At 35.8% G+C, this 22,671-nt stretch overlaps 1 protein-coding gene across 4 annotated transcripts in view; it reads right to left on the bottom strand.

The window, feature by feature from the left end:
• The window catches only part of neto1l (neuropilin (NRP) and tolloid (TLL)-like 1, like), a 66,590-nt gene extending 44,851 nt beyond the window's left edge, over nt 1–21,739 (bottom strand). For 3 of the 4 annotated variants that reach the window (XM_069190839.1, XM_015355029.2, XM_006634599.3), the window contains exons 1-4: nt 20,524–21,737; nt 19,587–19,640; nt 19,205–19,339; nt 18,038–18,286 (exon numbers count right to left, since the gene is read on the bottom strand). In XM_069190839.1, the coding sequence (XP_069046940.1) occupies nt 18,038–18,286; nt 19,205–19,339; nt 19,587–19,640; nt 20,524–20,551 (466 nt within the window). In that variant the 5' untranslated portion in view covers nt 20,552–21,737. Of the gene's footprint in view, nt 1–18,037; nt 18,287–19,204; nt 19,340–19,586; nt 19,641–20,523 lie in introns of all 4 variants that reach the window. The other variant, XM_015355031.2, reaches the window with a different exon arrangement.
• Between the last annotated feature and the right edge of the window lie 932 nt (nt 21,740–22,671).

Genomic DNA, 22,671 nt, shown 5'->3' with positions numbered 1-22,671 from the left:
TGCATTCATACAGTACAGTATGTTCAAATATAGGCTACCTGGGTTTAGGTACTTGACATTTCCCTTACCTATTTTGAAAGCAATTTTTTGCTAGATTGCTTGATAATTTATGTTTTTATCATTATCATTTTGGCTATGTCTGCTCAGAAGGAACTCCATCTTGCTGTAAGCACTGCTAGTGGGATCAGAGGGGCCAGGCTACCTTCAAGAATACAGGTTTTGGAAGTGAAAATACCCATCTTTACGCAACAGAATTATGAACAAAATTAGTTCAAGTACTAGCATCTGCTTTGTAGCATTACAAGTACACTGTGTAACATTTACTCTTCTCTTAGTGTCAAGAGAGCACAAACATATAGCACTGTATCTTATAAGAACAATATTTAAATTGTGAGCTTCCATTTAACAGGAGTGCTCTTGCAGGCTTCTGTTTGACATTTTATACTGGTAAGACTAAAGACCTCAGTGGTTTTTATGACTCTTGTCACATTTCTGATATAAGATTTTATATTACAACCAGATCTGAACAGCTGGAGGAAATACTGTGCTGCTACCCAGAAGTATGACAGAGATGTCAATCACAGGGCCCGTGTGTCAGTGTCAAACCAGCACAGGGGTGCAGAAGGATAAAGGTCTTGCTCTGGCCCAGGGGTTAAGCTGATTTATTTGGCTACATTATTTCATGATTTTGCAGAGGACAAAGCTCTTCTATTCTGAATTACAAGTAAGAAGGTTCAAGTTTTTATGTGCTGGTACAGCATCTTCATATTGTCTGCAGCAAAACAGTTAGTATAAAAACTAGCATCTCATATCCACTCACAGTGAAATTGTTTATAATATACAGTACAGTGTATGTACATTCATTATTCAGATATGAATGATACTTTGTATAAGTCAATATACAATTATTAAACAACTATTTTTAGAATTTCTTAAGTGACAATCTTAAGTTTAAAACTACAATGAAAAACAGAAAAAAGAATGATCCTCAGTTCATCTGGCTGCACCCCCTTGCTTGTACTTCAGCATGCGGTACATGGTACACTTAATCCACAGTAATGCAGCAGAACAACTGACGTTTCAAAACCTGGTTTTTAACCAGGAGCCACACAAAGGCTCTGTGGAGGAAGGGCCAGCAGCAAGACGAATGTCTGTTGGAGTCAGAGCTTTGAGATCCTGGGTTGTGATTACAAGCACTATGCAAGTGTAAGTTATTTATTCCTGGGCATATGAAATCACAAATGCTGAATGATTACTGTATTGTTTTGCTCTTCTATAGGCTCCATTTTGGATAGTTTTAAATTTCTACAGCCATTCCCTTTAGGAATTGCAACAGATCAACCTCTGTGTGCAGTCTTATTCCCAGAAGATATCCTTAAAATTTGTTTTCTGTCATTTACTAGATTGTACAATGTACAGTAGGGAAAAGGGACACTTTCGAAACATTTCGAAACAATATTTAATGAAACACAAAATTACATTAACTATTTGACCATTTCAATTTACTTAAGCAGGCATCTCTAGACTGTGACCTTTCTTATGTTCAGGAAAATAAAAAGAAATAACAATGAGATTAAATATCACTGGTGCCGCCTGAGCAAAGAAAACATGGGTGTTTTAGTCTCCAAATGTACCATGTCACTAGAAAATAACATATCAGCTAAAAGGTTTGATGAAAATAGGAGAAGATTTTGTCTTAAAAATTATAATTCATTTTGTTTGTCAGTTCTCACATTTCTAACAATATATTGCTAAGGCATATTTTAAAACATATCCTGTAAATAAGGTACATGTTCACTCACTGCAACATTCTCAAAGAGTTTAGAACTGTACCAACTTTATATATGCCAAAAAGATTATTTCCTTGTGATTTTTTAATATTTTTTAAAAAGGAAACTACTCCACATCCCTGTGCGCCCACTGTACAAATGTAGTATTGTTTGAGGCTGTTTTCACAATGTCTTTGTAAGACACCAAATTTGGCAGGATTCAATATTACAACAATAAGCAATCATATTTATTTTAATTTAAGTTATCTTACTAAGATCAAATCAAAGTTTCATCAAACATAATTTAATGAAAGAATTTCAGAAACAGTTTAGATTCTGAATGAGGGACTTTGGCTAAGGATCTTCGTAACTGACCACCATGACCTGCCCTGTGATATTCTCAACATATTCAAAGGAATGATTGGGAAAACACAAGGTTTCATCATGAATGGATGAACAATCCTCACATATAGCTTCAGGTCAGAGACTTACACAGCATACAGTCTGTCCTTTCAGGCTTTTCCATGCTATATAAATTGAAAACAATATTCCTACTAGCATTGAGATCAAAAGTTAATGGAAGTAGTCATGCATCACTTGAGCTACATAAAAACGCCAGTTGGTAAAGAAGATAATGAATTTCTTAATCAAATATTTAAATTTTTCTTAAATTAGCATATTGTATAGTAAGCATAGATTACCTCGCAGCTGAAATCAGAGATTATGCTTGAATTAAAAATGAAAGCATAGAAAGCTCAAATAATTAACTTTTTAAAGATTTAATGAATTATTAGTTTGCTGGAGTGCAGTTAATCCTTTTAAGAGCTACAAAGTTAGAAGCAACTCAGCCAATGCAACCTTGAAAAAATATGAAACTGAACTTCTCCAGATATCTGCAGCCCTCAGTGTAGAGCATGACCAAGACAACTGAAATGAATGATTATACCGATTTCTTGCTAAAAATTAGAAGCTTGTTCTTAGTCATCAATTTCAAATGACAACATCTAAAAAGTGTCAAAGCACACCTGCCTCACTCTCATTCTGGAACTATAATGCCAAAATTCTCATGTTAGTGGAACAAAAATAAACAAAATAGTTTGATTTTTCTGTTCAAATTTTATTGTAGACTACACAGAGAAAGAAAATATATTGTATTATATTATATCATATTATAAAGAATAAGACTAAGATCTTACTTAACCCCAAAATTAGCACATCATATTCGATCATCTACTATTTACATCACCAAATGAAAATGTTTGTAGTCTTAAAGATTCAGACTTCAGTGTAAAAGTATACAAATGCAAACTAGTTCTGTCTTTTTTCAGAAGGAAGAAAAGACTGAGGTACAAAAGTAAATAACAGATTGTCATGGTCATACAGAGATAAAAACACAACTTTGGAAACATCTGCTATAACTTTCCTTCATGGCTGTCACAGGCAGAAAATTGCTAGATCTGATGTAACTCTGCTTGGGAAATTGAAAAATAAATAGTTGATTAAGTGTCGAACAAGAAAAACTGCCAAGGTTCTGTCATGGATTGATTATCATTAACTGAGTCTCCCTGGCTTCAGGAGAGTGGAACGTACCTTTGTCATCTCAAAATTCCTAGAAGAACTAATCCTTTTCACTCCCAAAACAGAATCAGAAAAATGCAATTTACATACAGCTGACGTTTCACAATATGTTCTTAATTTTCAGTATTGCTTCTGACCAAGGAAAAAAATGTAAGGGTCTTGTCTTTAGTACTTGAGACACAAACTACATCAAAATTGTCCCCCCGACTAACATGTGGTGACAGACGTACAGCACAGTGTATGACTACATTCTAAATCAATTACCATTAATAATATGAACTCAGCATTAAAACAAAGAAAAAATAATACAAGTTTTACTAAACTTTTGTTTTTATGCATTCTAATAGCCGCATGCATGACAATGGCATATGGGCCAAGAGAACAGTTTTAACACATGGAGGTTGTTTAATGTCTCATGGTTTGTCTTACGACCTATTTCTTGCTAGATCTATTGTATGAGTCATGGGAGTGAAACCAGTATCCTGGTTTCTTTCAGGAAAGGGTAGGACAAGATCCTTCGACTTGATTAACTACCAAACAGGCTCAATAGGCCAAATGGCCTCTTCTTGCTTGTAATCTTTCTTAGTCCCTTATGTTTTTAAACAGACTATAGCTCTATTAAAGAGGGCTAGCATTCACAAAAAGGCAAGCAATCCATGGGTCTTTTACAATCTTTCTTTTCAGATTATGTAAGGTTCCACATCAACATAACTATCGTTCCACTAGTTTGAAAGACCTTTATTACACATTGAATTCTATTAACTTTAAAACTTTATTAGTCTGCCTGAAGGTTTTGTCTTAAACATTAATTGCAGTTTGTGTAATATAAGCTAACAAATGTTTTTTATAGTAATTTAGACATTTGGAATAACTACTTGTAGTAATAATTTAAAACTAATTTAAAATATTAGTTTTGCAAGTTTATAATTCTTAATTACACATTTGATAGCTTTTTGGTGGTTAACATCCTTTTGTGTCTATCTTATTTGCTTGTGTCTATTGTATTATATTTGTCTGTACGAATCCTATTTGTTTTTTATACATTTCAGTATAGATCTACTGTATACAGGGGATATATATATATATGATTCTCTAACCTGAAGAAATAAGCCACTATAATTAACAAATCAATACTTATGAAAAGCTACTACAGTTATTAAGAAATATATAAAAAAGCTAAACAATAAAGTACATCTTCAAATGTGATGATAATAGTATATTGAAATGAATGATAATACAAATGGTTGAAATGACCCACTAGAGGGTCAACCAAGCAGCCCTGTCAAAGTTGTTAGACTGGAATGCAGGATGCAGTCTGCAGCTCAGACATTACTGTTCCTGCCTATAGTTCAGTGCTTTCAAACCCTGCTCCCCTGCAGACTTACTGTACAGCAATTATATGCATGCTTGTTTTGGATTTTATTTGACCTGTCAGTCAAGAGAGTCAAAATTATCCTAGTTCTAGGGTCCAGTTTCCAATAACTTCAGCATACAGACCTTGACATAGCCTCTTCTCGGCTCTGACAAATCAGCTCTTACTAGTTCATTAGTTTGTAATGAATAGACACAGATGGGAATGATACGGAATCAGACACTTCCCCTAATTGTCTTTTTTTCCCCCTTCTGAAAAGGTCCAATTGCTTATATGATAAGTAACACACCTGAAACTCAATTGATACTGGATTGATAGTGATTAGAAATCACATTTTTGTTTTTAAGAGCTGAAAGCAAATTTACAAATAGGCCCCCAATAGATAAGTGAAAATAATTAGCTAGTGATTAAGAACTTGGCTGAAAAAAAACCCTGAAGGACCAGTGTTCCTCCAGGAGCATGTGTGTGAGTCACTGATATAGGCTATGTGGCATTAGGTGATATAGCTGGTCGAGCTGTGCTGGGGTGGGCTAGTGAAAGTCAAGCTTCCTTCTGCCTGGTGCACAGTAGAGGCGTCTATGAGCCGTGAGAGATGCACCACTCCCCCCATCGGTGCCAACTCTACAGTGGCATCACTGAAAGAGGCACCACTCCACTGGTCAGTGTTAACTCTCCCATAAGGACCTGTGGTGCATGCAGAGTGTTGAGTGATTTAATGGCTATACTTGGTTGGGAACATTAGAGGACTGCATGCAGTGTGAGCTGGGAAGAGCATTGAATTTGGCTGGACCATCAGGGGGAGGAGGGAAAATGAATGTGGTGTATATTAAAATTAATTACAATACATGTATTGTTTTAGTCTGTGGTATGAAACATAAAAATAAATGTTAGCTAGAAGCTGCCTGCTGTGATAACATGAATAAGGAATTTCCCTTTGGCGCTTAAGGTAATAGAATATAATCTTTATTTCTTTCTGTTACTCTTAATTAAGAAACCTGATGAGAAAATAGAATTGAGAGGAAAGAAATGCATTGACTGAACTGGCTTTTTGCAGAAAGTGCAATATACTAAATGAACAAGGTTATGAAGCCTGAGTTTGTGCTATATTGGGTAACATTATGCGCATACTGTAAACATCACACAATAATGTCTTTTATTAATCCAGTAGGCTCACAATATGAAACAAAAACCTTTATTGAAAACAGAGTTGAGAGCATGTACCATGAATTTTCATTTGTATTATTACAAGAACTAAATACCTGCAGAATTCTAAAGTAACTTTCATTTTAACAGTCAACTAACACATTTTTTCTGCTTAGAGACTCAAACTTGCACAGGTTGCTAATCACCACTTAAGTGAGCAGCATACCATGTACAATGCACGTTCGGATTTCATTTAGAATCATCTTTGCAAGCAACAACTATAAAGATGGGCTGTAATAGCATGACATCTGCTACTGTATTCTGCTGCAAACCTGACCAGAGGGCATCACAGACAAAGCATGCTGGGATTTAGAGATGAATGCTGTATCCGAGAGCTCATCATCACAAGGCTTTACTGAGCAGAGGAAATAGAACAAGAAGGATACAGCAAAACTTTGAAGACAGGCTACATTTAGGGATTGTGGACAAATGTGTATCGAACTGTTCTTCATAAAACTTTCTTCCTCTACCTATTCTGTCATCCAGTGTATCAGTTTCACAAACCCCTCTCACAGAGTGTTAAACACACAGCACTTGGAGAGATACAAACTTGGGCTGTAATCTCTCAACAGGACGTGTCTTCATGAGCTAAAATGTTGATATTTCTGCACTTGTCATATCCCTTCCTGGAGCTATAGTGTTCATCACATATTTAAAACTGTACAGTAGCATCACTGCCAATAATTATTATATACTGGCACTTTCTGAAGGGTTGCCTGACAACTACGGTAGCAATACTGTAGCTGGTTTTATAGTAGTAGGTAAATTTTAATCTGTATACAAAAATTCATTAATCTATAAGATATCATATGCACTTCATACATACTTCTGTAATTATTTGTGATACTGAGTGTTAAATTCAAATTTTATAAGAGACTAAAACGAAAAGTTACGTCAGTGGCTGTAGAAAAACTTTCCCTCAAATTCTGAAATATATAATACCAACCAAACAATGAAAAATGAGCAGGGAGCTGCGTCAGCATGCGTAGGCTGCAAAGAAACAGGTAAAGTTCATTCCATGCTGAAAGGTAAAGAAAAGAAACGCACTGTTTTGGCAGTAGAGCCTCCTTCCCTTGTGTTTATCTGGTGTGAGGAAGGCTCCTGAGCCAAAATGTTGTGTTTCTTTTGTCTTAACCATTCAGCACAGAATGAACCTTTACCCATTACTTTGAAAAATAAGACAACTGCTAAGAATAAAATGATAGAGCTGCTGCAGTCTTAGTTTAAAGTGAAATTAGTCTTACAATGCATACTTAAAAAAGGCAAAAGTAAATGGCTCAAAAGTGTACTATTATTAATATAAAACCAAGGAATCAAAATGAGCAAACTTACAAAACCAAGCTCTTTAGGAGACATATCTATACTTTAATTCCAGGTCTAAACACAAGACGGAAACCTTTTCTAAACTTTCTATTTCAGTCCAACAGCGTGCATGCTAATAATTATTCAAATATATACCGCCCCTAATGACTAACTGATGTATTACTTAAGACTAAGTAAAGAAGAAAATTAAAGCAGTTACAGAGTACCGCTGTATGTGTCTGCTGCCAGTCTCTCGGTGAGTCGAAGACAGAAAAATATGTAAAAGCTCAGGGGGAGGAAACACATTTAGACACACAGAAAGATCGATCGCTTGAAGCAATGCTAAAAGTACCCTTTGTGGGTATAAGAGAGTTCTGTGCATGAACCACTGATTTGTTTCATCAAGCAGAATGATAGTGATTTCCAAACACAAAGGAAATGAAGGCAACAGATTAGATAGACAATCAGAATGACATTAGGCAGATACAACCCACTTTGTACTACAGTTCAATATCTTTGTTTAATAGGTCAGCAATGGTGATTAGATGCAAATTGCTGTTACTCTTTGGGATAAACTAGTTTTAGTCAATTTATGTGAATAGTCACACTATCTACCACTCTTGTCTTTGGAAAATGATGTGGCTTGTCACTTCATCATTCACCTCAACACACTTTCAGTATAACCAATGAATGGAACTGAAAGACTGTCTCCTGCCAAATTGCTCACTTCACACTTCAGTTTGAAGACAGTTATGCTTTCTTCAAATTCTTATGCAAACATTATGCTTTTACATTTATTTTCTCTCCAATGCACTATGAACGTACAGTGTCAGCCTTAGTTTCAGTACTGATGATCGTGCTATCAGTCCAGGTATGCAGATGTGGAATCACATCTGAAGCTACTAATCACAGCGATGTGGATGTATGTTTTCTTAGATTTGTAACAGTGCATGTATTCATACACGTCTCTCTCAACCTAATGCAGAACAGCTAATGCATGCATTTGTGATTTTCCAGGTTTGGTTATTGTAATGCTGTGCTTAATGGTGTATCCAAACATGTTCTTAACAATTACAGCATGTTCAGAGCTCAGATGCCTGGATTTTAACCAAACTAAAATGGATGCGCATATATCACCTGTTTTAGCTCCTTTATGCTGACTCTGTGGATTTCAGAATAAAATTCAAAATACTGCAAAATACTACCATTCACCTTTAATGGTCTGAACAGTTTAGCTTCTGGTGACATCAGTGAATTGCTAACCTCCTTTATACCCACACATTGTTAGCACTCTTCAACCTCTGGGCTTCTTTCAGTTTCCAATACAAAACCCCAAAGACTGAGAGAAGCTGCGCCCCTGGGAGACCCTAGGAGAGCAGACTTTCTGCTCTGGTGCTTCAGGCGAATAAGAATCATCTCGCAGCCTAAATCAGATTCTGACAGTAAGTTAGCACTCTCAAACCCAATTTTAAACTTACTTTGTATTCTAGCTTTTAGTCCTGCTTTATTTACCATTTAATTTGTGTATATGTAATATTATGTGATAGATTTAGTTTTATATGTTATTGAAAAGCATTCTAAGACCGTTTACCATGAAAGTTTCTATATAAAATTCTTCTTCTTTTTATTTTGTACTTTAAAAGTGTCTTAATTTTTTTGTAAATGTAGCGGACTCTATAGCTATCATATTACTTCAAGTGTGTAATCAGTTATCACAGAACAAGAGATGAAGAAAGAAACTTTTTTCAGATTTTAATTTTTTTCGCTAATTTGCTTAAAACATCCCACTGCATGCAAGAGAACTGTATGTACTGTTTTCTTATAGAACAAAACATTTATTGTTAAAAGTACAGAGCTGTCAAACAACAGATAGGCTGACAGACTCAACTGGTTAAGAGCACAGTGGAAATGTCTGGTATGTTCAGTTTGTTGACAGCACACTTTTGTTGGCTATTTCCTATTTAGTTTTTATTTATTATATTTTCTTTGTTTGTTACCTTTGTTAAATTTCTGCCTGATGCATTCTTCAGAACTCTTCTTAAATATGATTATTGAAAAAGTAGACAAAGTAAACTAAAAGTAAAGCATTTAACCCAGATAAAGCTGACATTGAATACATTTCAAAATTAATACAATCCTTCAGGCAGTCAATATATTTTGGAATAATGAAATAATGAATATCCAGTTCTTACTATATGAGTGGCATAAAGACTGTTATTCTTTTGCATGAAGAAATAAAGATTAGAAGTTCTATAAAGATCCTGCAGTACAGAAAAAGCCAGCAATGTTATTATATTATGAAGGGTTAAATTACTTCAGTATGCAAGCAGGGAAAATTATATTAATATTTAAAAAAGAAAACTAGTCTATTTTAAAACAATGTATAGCTGGAACTAACCCAACAACTCTCATGATGCGATCGAGTGACAGTTTTACTGGAAGTTGTTACATTATTTTAATCCCTTAAAAACAGACAAGGTTGTATGCTAATCAATCAAAACTCTCTCTGAACTCGGTTATAAACACCTCCACCTCTCAAAGCGGTCTTCTTTGCTGAAAATTGATTTTCCATGCAGTCTTTTTATCTTTGCAGAGCAATAACTTCCAAGTGTGGATAATAAATAGTGAAAAATATAAATAGATAATTTTGAACAACATTACTTAGTTTGGAAATTATCCATTTTTAGAGGGCTGTGAAGTAGTCTCAGAAATGTTAAATTCATATAAGTAAAGATTTTAAGAATGTTCTTTAAATATGTGAATTCGATCCCTACAAATACACTCTTAGGTTGTTTTGACATTTCTTTTCCCATATTCTCCGGAGGTGGCTATGTCACACCTGAAAACCACAGGTGAAGTTAATTTGAAACTTATATGTCTGTAATGTTTTTCAAGAGCAAATAAATCAAAGACTCCCTATGTTTCTGATTCAACACAAGATGCCTTAATCTCTCACAACCTTTTTTAGTACTCAGGCACACTGCAATCTCTCATGCTGTCTCACCTCAGGAAAAGGAGACACACAAAACATCTTGTGTTGAATGCAGAGGTAACTTTTGTTATTTCTGCATAGAACCACTTAACTAAATCTTTTCTGTCTGAATGAAAAACAAAACAAAAGCAAATGTAGTATATTTAATATACAGTACTGCCAATATAATTGTATATTGAGCTCAGCTGCATCATTGTAAACACAAGCTGGAGCAAGGTCAATATTAGCACATTATCCATTATAATTGTTATGAATATTAATAGCACAATGTGGACATACTGCTTGTAGTTGCCAAATGTGGTGTGGAGACCCGGAGACCATGCTTTTTCTGTCACTGCTGCTCCCTTGTTAAGGAATGCCCTTCCTGAGACACTACGAGAGAGAAATTCTCTGACTCTCTTCAAAGTCAAACTGAAATCTTATCTCTTTACTAAGGCCCACGTTTGATTGACCTGCAGTCTATCTGAATATCCCTGTTTGTTCATGTTTAATTGTTTTCCCTGCTTTTCATTGTACATTGTATTTTTCTTTATGTTTAATGTACAGCATCCTTTGGTTCTAAAAGGCACTTTACAAATAAAAGTCTTTATTAGTGGTGTTGTTATTATTATAGTGGTTGAGCAATCTTAATAATTTAATAAGATAATAATCATGCTAGTATTATTTTGATTTTTTAGGATAAAAAACATAGTAAATCAGATATAAAAATAATTTTATTGTTTTAATAGACCAAAAGAATGCTAAATAGATACTATTCATACTATTCAGGATGTTACATTTTGACAGTAAATAGTAGTTATAGTGTTATGGAACAAGTAATAGGTGTGAGCACCTGAAGAAGGCTCCACGGCCAAAATGTTGTGTTTTCTTTCTTTTTTTTCAGCATAGAATAAACCTATTACTTGTTCCTTTGCAGCCTACGCATGCTGATGCAGCTACTCACCTGAACTGTTATAGTGTTATTTTAATAATTTATCTTGATTCTCACAATAAAATAAGCAAAGGTGTAAAGCGCCAGACACTGTAGAGCCAAACCTGAAGAGTAGAGTCAGCAAGACAAGCAGCTGAAAAGAAGCTGAAAAGCCAGAACATGAAGATGTATCCTAGAGTCACCATCACAGCAAAAGCAAGAAAGAGAGAGGTAGAACTTTATCATGAAAAATAGTACAGCTAGTACTGTGTGTAGGTGAGCCCCTGATCTACAGATCTACAAATCTCTGTTACCCTCCAAGAGTCGAGATAGACAACTACTGTACAATTCTACAGCACAACAAGCTCCCAGCCAGAGCAGGTGATGATGTGGTAGTGGTTCATGTGTCACAAATGACCTTGTTCACAGTCCTGGCCTCATTTCATTCTAAGCATTCTTATGTTCTTATACCAGATCTGGGTTATACAGTACCTACCAACTCACCACATACAGTAAGTCCAATTCCACTAAGGAAAAATACAATTCTTGTTATGTTATAAGCTCTACTGCTCTCACAATTAAAAACAGTATGTGATTTTATTATACAGGGTGGAAAGGAATAACTATAGTAAGAATCCAATTAAACTCATTTTTCTTCAGGACATTATATGAAAAAAATCTGTAGAAAGAGAAGAGTAAGGATTCTTGATTCCATCTAAATAATTTATGTACAGTAGAGGCTTGCAGAGAAAGTACAGTACTGTGAACAGACTTTAATACTCCTCCACAGTCTCCACTTCAATCCTAGAAAGCAGCAAAGGTTATCAACACACTTGAAACAGATTTAACACTATCAACTTTTTGAACAAACCAAATTTGCCAGGAAGAATATTAGGCTATTTGTATATCAAGAATATTAATTTAAAAATTGGAAAAAGCCACAAGATAAAAGTATTCATACTCTGTTGTTGACTTTAACTGAATGTCCAATAATCCCAAAGTGTAAGACAACGGTATTTTCCATCTCATCTTTTTTATACATCTAAATTAGTATTAATATTTTCACTCTCCCATTAAACATAAGACACAAATCTGAAAATACTACATAGGACTTTAATACTAGTTTATTAACCAATAATCATTCTCTAAAAATTGCAGCTAATGGTTACATTTTAGCATCTATATTGTGTTACCTCCCCCTGGTTTACTCACGTTATTGAGATGCTTCTTCCTACTACGCTGTGGAGCACTTTGTGTCAAGATGTTTAAGAACATCATTTAATATGAAATTCACATTTTGTGACAGTAAACAGTAGTTTGAAAGAAACATCTATAAGAGCTAATTTGTTTAGATGTGGTATTTGCGAGTAGGAAAATAAAGGGCCTTTAATTACAAAGCAAGATAAGTGTCCTAGGAAAATGAATCCCATATTCAGCAAAAGTTTTTCTGGCTTGTCTTTGTGGTTTGACATTTGCAGATGATGAATGACTGAAGATGCGCACAGAGGCACAGCTTGTGGGGGAAGCTAAAGAGCCAGCACAGATGGTTTGAAGAAGTGGCTCATAGGCTCTGAACTCATGGCAGAGCCTATCTCTTAGCTTAGGGTTTCACCTTAAGTATTGCAATGAACATTGTCAAACCCTTTTATTTCACGTGATAGTTGGGTTATATTCAGTTTTAAATATATTTGTTTCAGTTTAATTTGTGTTTATTATTGTGGCACCATGATACTTGGTTTTAAAACTTGTTACTTTACACTCAGATTAACTTAGACAAAGGAAAGGCTGGTTTGACCTGTCCAGTTACTTGATTCTACTCAGTCGGCACACAATTCTGAGTAGCTGTCCAAGCCCAACTTCGTCCTGTGGGTCCACTTTTCTGTTACAATTCCCGATTGTATTGACACAATATAACTGAGGGAAAATACTGAAGCCCTGTATTGTTGGTATTTGTGGTGTCGTGCATACTTTATTTTTCTGAACCACAGAATACATGTATTTTACAGTTACGACTGAAACAGACTACATGTATAAATTCTGTTACACACCTGTAAGTTAAAACTGGAATAAAATCCATGAATGGACTCATATATTATTAAGACAAGATGAGTTACCAGGAGACTGATGGCTGCAGCTTTGACATCACATGTCTCAGTGATGGCCTGTCAGAACAGTACTCTAGCATCTTCATCCTAAGATTTGGAAATTACAGTATGCTGGAATGCTGTTGGGTATTCCTGGATGCTTCAGTATCACAAATGCTGTTATGTTCTTTAGCGCTACAAACAAACCAATTTTACTTTCCAGTACTGTTGACATAATGCCTGCAGTTCAGCCCTTCATTCCTTATTCATGGTGTATAGTTTTATTCAAATCTCTGTCACAGTATTACACCAATGATGCAAGATCTAAGAAACCAAGTTGAAGTATTTAATTTGGAGAAAATTAGTTTCCTAAAATTTCCAAATGATTCCACAGTTGTTTTGTTTTTACAGTATGTGCAGCACAGCTGTCACATATTGCTTGTTTACAAACCAATACTGTAATAAAATAATCTTACAATCTTTCATGAACCTTGATTAATAAACTACAACAGAATTTACTCAGGGGAAAAAGTGCACCATCCATCCATCTGCTTTCTAAGTGCTTTATCCAATTCAGGGCAGCAGGGGAGCCGATGTCTATTCTGCCAAGCAATGGGTCCAAGGCAACATACACTCTGGACAGGACGCCAGTCCATTGCCGGGCATACACAGAGTCAAACAAAACAATACTCACACCAATGTCAAATTTCCCTGAGGCAATTAACCTACCAGCATGTCTTTGGACTGACAAAACTGGAGCAGAACCCAATGTGAACACAGGACAACATATAAACTCCATGGTGATAGCACCTTAGGAATTGAAACCAGGGCCTCAGGACTGCAGCGCAGCAGTCCCAACCACTGTGTCACTATGCCACCCACACAAAAGTGCCCCAGTCAAAGGTGAAACAAACAGGAAGGAAGGCTTTAAATTGGTCATGTCCAATCCTGTTGCCTCTATTTGCATTTATATTTTTGATATTTCTGTTTGATTGGCACTTTTTGCACACTAGACAAATGCTTCACTGTTTTGAGTTTATTTACAATTTTCTTTAATAGGGAAAATACCTTCATAGATTCATATCATTATAGTTCTGTGTCATCTTACAATTCAAGATCTAGTATTTTCATGAATTTGAACCACCCAAGTGCAACTACCAATTTTGAGCACAAGTCACTTCAATTTGCAGCTGACAGCTGCCAGAACAATGAGCTGAGAGGGCTCCAGCTATTCACCCTTGTAGATGACTGTGTTTTCAGTAAGAATGAAAAAATATTTTCTGCAGTTTTTCAGCTCTTTGTCTGGTGTGCTACAATGGTATACATTTTTGTTTCTTCTTCCAAGTATAAGGTGTTATTATACATTAGTCAGTTCTCAACTGACCTATCTGGTTAATACAGTATGTAATTATTACAAAACTACCCAAAAACTACCTAAAGTAAGTAATTTCTTTCAAAGACCTGTATTTCAAAGGTATACAGGTCTTCATTTAAAACCTAATGCCACTAGCATCATGACATCTGTCTGTCCAATAGCTGAGACTTACTTCTTATGTTTATTATATTCAATTTCTAATCAGAATTTAAGGTTTTGGGTTTTGATTATTTTTAGTAAGAAGGCTGGGACTGGGGGGGGGGGTAGTGATTAACTTGTGGAAAGCCTCTTGCCTCTTGTGAAGTTTGGAAATATGATATAATCAATGAAAATAATTAAATTGAACAAAACATCGCTGCTAATGCCAAATGGAATGCCACCAAGAAGCTAGAAGCTAGACTGATCACCTGATTTTGTTCTCCGTCCATTTTTCTAACCGTTTCTTCCAATTCAGGGACATGTCGGAGCTGGATCTTATTCCAGCAAGCAATGGGTGCAAGGAATGATACATCCTGGATGGGACCCCTCACACCAGGCTCAGTTTTCCGTTTCTGGAGTGCGGGAGGGAACCAGGAGCAACTGGAGGAAACCCACATGACCAAGGGGAGAACACAGAAATGCCCTGCAGAGACTGTAACACCTCAGGCCTGGAATTGAATCCAGGATCCCAGCACTGCAAGGCAGCAGTATTAACTACTGCGCCACCCCTGATTTGGTTATACAATCTCAAATACCTTGTGCTCAAGAAGAAGAATAAGGTTAACTCAAGAACTAGATGTCTCTGGCTATCTCCACAAACAGGTTACATACTCTATACTGAGGTGGATGAAAAGTAGAACACTGTGGTTCTCTTTGTTATTTGTTATAGTTCAACATCTCCTCTCAGGATTTTTCTTAGGCTTCAGTAGTTTTTTTTGCACTGAATGACTTACCCACATGGATGTATCACACAGTTCACTCATCTGAAAATAAAGCTGACAAATTATTGTGGAACCTCTTGGCAAACAGCAGAATATCACTGACTCTGGAAATATGTTCCACTATACAAATGCTTTTTTTCATATTAAGACACAGTGTGTCCTACTATATATTCAAAACACTTATATCCCCATATTCTTAAACACAGAACCTAGTATTTGGGGAAAGATAACAGGGTAGACAGCTGTGAGCCTTCAGTATCTGACTATATCTAACAATAGTTAGGATATAGAATTAAATGTGCAGAATCTAAACCAAGGGATGTTATGAAAAATTGTACAATGCACTACTAAAATCTCATTTCGAAAATTGTGTACGCTTTTCATCACCATGTTCCAAAAGCATTTTCCTCCTCTGGAATGAGTGTAGACAAGAGCAGCCGGATACACTCTAGTGCTATAAGTAATAAACTACAGACTGAAAGAAATTAATCTTATTACGTTTTATGGAGAAGACAATGTGGGATCTGACAATTCAAATCCTCAAAAGCAAAGACAAAATCAACCTAGTGAACAGTGAAGCACAAATAAGAAGACCCAAGAGGAAGATAAAAGGATGTGTATTTAAGTCCTGTGCCTTGTTTTACTCCAAAGGTCATGGGAGTATAGAACCATCTAACCTGCTTCTCTGGTTGCTTTCACAAAATGATCAAAATGAGATCTTGGAAATAATTAACTACTTGAAACCAAAGGAGATATAGGAGCCAAATGTCTTATTCGAAATGTTCCATATATTATCATGCTCTAGGAGCTCTGTGAGGAAGAATGTTTTTCTAGATCTCTTACCAATATTTCTGAATAGTACTATAGTTTATTCAAGTGTTACAACCAATTCCATTGGAACTAAAAAATCTTCTTATAGTATAAGAGTTGAAGTGCAATATCATGGAGTGATGAGAAGGGATTTTAGAAAAGCCTTGAGACAAAAGGTTGTGCTATTTCTAATTTCTGAGGAATTATGTTCTGGCACAATTCAGTTAACCTCTAAATCATACAAAAATGTTGAATGTTGAGAACAGCTGATGGAAATTTTGTTAATGCAAAGAATGAATATACAGTAGAAAAGATTTTATAATATTTGCTTAACAAAGGAAATAATATTTAACCCAAAATTCCCTCCCAAATGCCCGATTCACCATATACCTCAGTTTTTCTACACAAAATCTACAAATAAATAATTTATTTAGTTTTTTTTATTTTTATTGAGTAAATGATAAGCATTTACTTTTCTTCCATTACTACTGAATATTATTTGTAAGGTTTGTCTCATCTTGCCAACTAGATGAAGGCTTTTGTTACTGTCCTTTAATTTGAGCAATTGTCCCTGAGAAAATGCTTGCTTAGTACTGGAGACTGAAGGTCTTAACCATCAAAGACATCATCCCTGACACCATCCAACATAATCAATACATCAGTACAGCAAATTACAGATGGCTTCAATACTTGTGAACACCATTAAGACATAATCAATACTGTTTTAAGGCTTTTTTTCAGCATTACTACATACATGTTTATAATATAAAACCTTATTTTTCCTTTCAGGATTTTTTGGGGATTTAAAGAAGCTCAATGAACTGCTTTTTGACATTATGGCATTTAGACACACTATATGTTTTCAGAAGGTGAACAAAGCCTATTTGATGAAGGGGTAAATACATTTCCTGATTAAACTGTCTGGCCATAAACTGCCTTCTTTCATTATGTCACCAGCATCAAGAAAATTAAAACCATTGCCTTTAAGCATACAGTACCATTCAGCAGTTACTCTACTGCTGAGTGGCTTTGGTGTCAATCATAAAGCTGTTGAAAAGCAGAATTTGGAACAGAAGGTTAAAAATTCCTTCATTCAAAAGCATGGTGGATTGTATTATAGGCCACATTTAAAATGCTAAATGAGCATGTTAAATCATTATTTTTAATTAGATATTAAAACAGAAAATACACTTCTAGAGTACATATGCTATGTCTGAATTGTTCTCATTGTTTTATGGCAGCAGATACAAAAATGAGAGAAGTCTATCTGGCCAATCTATCTCATTTAATGGTGGGCATCCTGAACCAGCCTGACAATGTGTGGCTTCAGCACTATGGACAGCTCCTGTGGGCTTTGTTTCAAAGCCAGAGTCCACATGAAAAAGCCAGAGAACAATCATTTTATTCCAGCATACAACTGCATAGTTTACATTTTAATATATAATAGTAAGAATATATGTTACAGCATATGAAAATGTAAACTATAGTAAATAAGGAATTTGTGATGCAGAAGCAGATAATTTTAAGATGTAAGCAACCTCTCATATCCTGAATTTGAGAGCAGCCAAGGACACAAACAATATAGTGGTGTAACTAGCTAGGGTTTTCACGAAAACAAGTTACACGCATATAACACTGGGAAACCCAAACAAATCGAAATGTAAAGATATGAGAGTACACAGTTTTGTGAAAATTAAAACATGAATAAAAGGTTATCTTTACCTGGAGTGAAGTTGTATCTGGCAGAAAACCCAATTGTTTCCAATTCGCCATCAGCAAAAAACTTTATCCAAAGATATCGGCCACTAGATCTTATATACGGTGGACTCTGCTGTCCACAGTAGCGTCCAATTATTGGGGAGAAGCCAAATGGCCCATCTCGAACTTCAATGTGGTCGAATTTACATTCCCATGAAGGCTCAATTGAATATTTTTCATCAAAGAAGAGATCAATACATTGCCTAGGTGCAGCTACAAAAGAAACAAGAAAAACAAACTATAAATCACGGAACTCAGCAACTACTAAAAAGAACACTACTATTGGATAGTATGCATTGTGCAAGTTTAAAATATGCAGTTTGAGTTCACAAAAGTAGTTTATTAATTGTAATTTTAATAGTTTAATATTTAATGACCATGACCATCCAAGATAATTGGATGTGAAAACATGTTGCCTTAAAGGCACATGGACGTCTAGGGTTCTAGAAATGTGCTCAATGTTTTATAAAGCTTCTGTAATTATTGACTTTCAGACATATTATTGGCACATGGTTCCCCATAGTTACACCCCAAAAGACAATTAACCTGAAAATGATTTGCCTCAATTAGGAGAATTCATCTGTTTTGTGAAAATATAAATTGATTAGAAACTAAATTCTTATTAGGTACTGATTTTTTATTTCGGCTATCGCAGAGTCAGATCATTTTATAAATCTTGCTTAGAATTGTCTGAAACTTAAAAAGGACAAAAACCTGATTTTTATATCTTCCCAACCAATATCACGTGAAGGAGTTACATTGAAAAGTAGTCTTGTTAAAGTTGATAAAGCATATTTATGGATGCAAAAGAAATTAGAAAAGAGCAATCGACCTTATTAAAAGATGACAATTATATCTATTAATAATCACATCAGAATGCTAACTAAAACCGGAAATATACTCAGGAAAGGAAGATAACAAACACGGATAAAACAATTTCCTCAAATTAAGGGAATTGTATAACACACAATCTCCGCACCCTGCATTAAAACTGCAATGAGGAAATATGTTATTTTGCAGTGTAATGCTTATAATAAATATGAAACATGAAAATGGACATTCACTGAAATCTATTTCAGTTATAAGTTATTATTAGATGAAAGTAGACTGTTCTCAGATATGAGTATTTACCTTCAATTATGTAAATGCACTCTCTCTCTGGAGGGTATTTGTTGGGGTAGTTTGGAGAAGTGAAAAGACCCCCTTCCGGGTCTTTGATCCAGGTTCCACACTGGCCTGCTGGCTGCACTCCTGAATTGTTCTTCACTGAACACAGAAAAAAACACCTGCCTATAAATCATGTTGGATGGAAAAGAAAAATCTACCAGCAAATCATATTCCACAGCATTCGCCTGCCATACACATGACCTTGGTCATGAAACATGCATTCTGAAGCACACATCCTCAAGTGTCTTAGGCTGGACACAAGAAGTGCTGCCAATTACTGACTTCATCGTCAACCAAGACAAGCTCTAAAATGATTAATAGATATTAAATCAATAAAACGTATTACCTGTCCCCTTCTTTGTTGCCCCAGACAACCCAAGTATGATGAGACTTGCAACAACTGGAACAAAGAAACAGAAGGAATTTGGTGGAGACAAAACTGCTAGTTTTCTTCTCTCCAAGATGAGTGATTTTGTGTTTGCTTGGGGGGGTTGAACATTCGGCAGCACCCTCTTTCTAATGGCTTTTTGCAATGTTTTCTTCAAATATATACTCCGGAAAGGCAGATACAGTTATTATTTCACATACTGTACTGTATGTACTCTCGTACACCCAATCAGTCATATGTAGGCTACCTTTATGAAGATTAAACAACCTCACACAAAAAATCACAACTGAAAATCTTCATAGTATAGTAATCCTTAAAAAAACATTGATGTTCTTATAGTGCCCTGAAAGATCTCTCGGTACTTTGTGGAAATCATACTCTTATATTAGCAGGGTGATCTACTGCATTTTGACGCTCCAAAAGGAGGGATTTCTACATATTTACTAACCTAAAGGAAAAGCAAACAGATAACCAAGCTCGAAAAGTTTTCATTTTAAAAATAGTCGAATAAATTTAGAAATGGTGCTATACATTAACAAAGACTAACCCCTCTAAATAATCAAATCAGGAGTCTTACGTTTGTAGCTAAAGCAAACAGGACCCACCATTGCACAAAATGCAAATAGAAAAGGTACAGTATGGGCTATATTCCCCAAACATTGTCACTGTCCGCAGTCACACATTTCCTTAGGGTGTAAGGAGCATTAAAACACCCGACTAGATCACACAATATGCTATTGTATTCCAATACATCCTCCTTTGAAAAAACAGATTGTATTAATTTAACACCCGGACCACTAAAAGCACTTTAAAAACAGTTACTGTTCGCTACATCACGTATCCAGATCCTTGAAAGTGGTGAATATTCATTTTAAACTATTAAAATCAGACTCACCGTGAACCAAACTGTGCCCATGTACCATGTCTGTTCCTTTTACAAGGGGCTTCAATCTCAACTAATTCCATTTAGATACAGGAATACTTCAAGTGGAAAAGATTGATATATTAGAAATTTCAAAAATGGATAACAAAGATCATTACCCTACCACCAAAAAAGCATATTAGAGAGGCGCAAACAGATATCCCTGGGGAAAAAAAAAACTAGTCACCAGTTTCATATAAAACTAGAAACAGGTCTAAACATTCGCCTGATTTCCATCCAAACGTTTCCAAGACCTTTTCGTGCTTTTGATGCACTGAAAGGATTAATAGGTCCGTCATCAGCCTTTCCTAATCGCTCCACCTTTGCAATCTTCCGAGGAAAAGATTTACAAAAAGGGGATTTAGCAATTCTTCATCAATCCTTATTTAAGGAGCAATCCTTTAAAATTGAGTAAATCCATCCTGAACATATTTTTGCAAGACACGCAACCTCCAACTTCGGTTAGAAAACTCAACAACGTGTTTAATCTCGTTTTTCGTATTTCCCCGTAGTTGAATAGTGCCGAGACCTCGTCTTCCAACCTGTCTGCGGATTGCTTCAAAGAGTTAAACGAATTTTATTCGAATGGTTCTCCTCCAGCATTTGGTTATACATCCACCTCCTGATTTTATGGGTTAAATTCAGAATCTTGGCAATTACGATATCAAATTCGCCGACGTGCAAAGAAGTCTTTGATTAAAAATTTAATCCACCCAAACAGACACAACAGGATCAAACAGAAAGAGTGGAGGATGTTTCTTTAAGAGGCACTGCGATCCCAGGCAAACTGCAGAATGAGCCGCCTCAGCCGCGGTAGCACACCAAAATGCAAGAGGTAAGCAGAAGCAGAACTGTTTGTGGAAATTGAGGAAATAACCAAGGCTTGATGGGTGTTTGAAGAAGCCCGACTATCAGCGACTACAAGCAATTGCACCTGCAGCACGGAGTTGACTAGAGAGATCTGCAACACGCTAACATGGCGGGGTGGGGGGTGAAATAAAATGTAGTGAAGCATGAAGTCACCGTAATTCATACAGGAGCGCCTACCGACCTTGCCAGTCATTGCTACTGGAACAGCTGTATTACGATGGTTCAGCGTATAGTTTAATACATGTTTTCCGTACTTTTTATCGGGTTTTATTTTTCTTCTATTTCTTAAAAATGCGTAATTAAAATCTTGTGCAGTCTACAAGCTTAACCTCATTGTGATTCATAGTACTGTTTTCGCAACGATATTTAGTTTTTGGTTTAATCAACCACCTTCATGAAAAACGGCCTTGATCGTGCAATGCTCATGTGTTTCCACCTGGAAGCCGCTCCTCGGGAATGTAACTTTCCTGCTTCAGACCGGCGGCGCGTTCAGCTGCGGGCTGGAGACGGCGCGCGTGCACATCTGGGGGCGCGTGCCCTGTCGGGGGGAGAGACACGATTTAACTCGTTTAAAATCAAACAACCTGTAGCTTAATATACTCAGACCACTAGTATATAATATTTGTAAAAAATGTTGTAAAATAATTTATTATCAGTTGCAATTAAAATACAGAATTAATTCTCTGATATAGCATTAGGTTAGATAATACAAATTGAATAAAACCTGACCAAAATAAACTAAAGGGATCTAAGTGTAAGATAAGTTATAGTAAATGTAAAAAAAATAAAATAAAGTAAAAAATATGAAATGTTGATTGCAACATTTAGTATTCAGACGAGTGAAGAGTACGCTAGTATTCAGACCCGTGAAGCCAACATTAGGTGAAAGCTGGCAATTACAGATACAAGTCTTTCTGAGTAATTCTCAATCGCCTTTGCATACCGGCTCAGTGCAATTTTTGGCAGATGTGCCCATGCTCTGTCAGGTTGCTTGGGAAGCTTATAGACAGCTGTTTTCAAATCTTTGCACAGATTTGCACAGCCACTCAAGAACATTCACTCTCTTATTCTTAAGCTGCTCCAGTGTATCTCCGGCCTTGTGCTTTGGTGGATATACAGGCAGCACCATATGAAATTTATGAGTTTCCTCTTGCTTTTGGCATTGCAAGCATGAGGACATGGATTGTCATGGAAACATGTTGAGAGTTAGGTACAGTAATATACTGTATGAAAAAGAAATTTATTTTTCCA

Source organism: Lepisosteus oculatus, chromosome 6 (assembly GCF_040954835.1).
Source record: "Lepisosteus oculatus isolate fLepOcu1 chromosome 6, fLepOcu1.hap2, whole genome shotgun sequence".
Taxonomy (NCBI): domain Eukaryota; kingdom Metazoa; phylum Chordata; class Actinopteri; order Semionotiformes; family Lepisosteidae; genus Lepisosteus; species Lepisosteus oculatus.
Note: the sequence above shows the minus strand (reverse complement) of the source record. Positions and strands in the feature narration are given on the sequence as shown.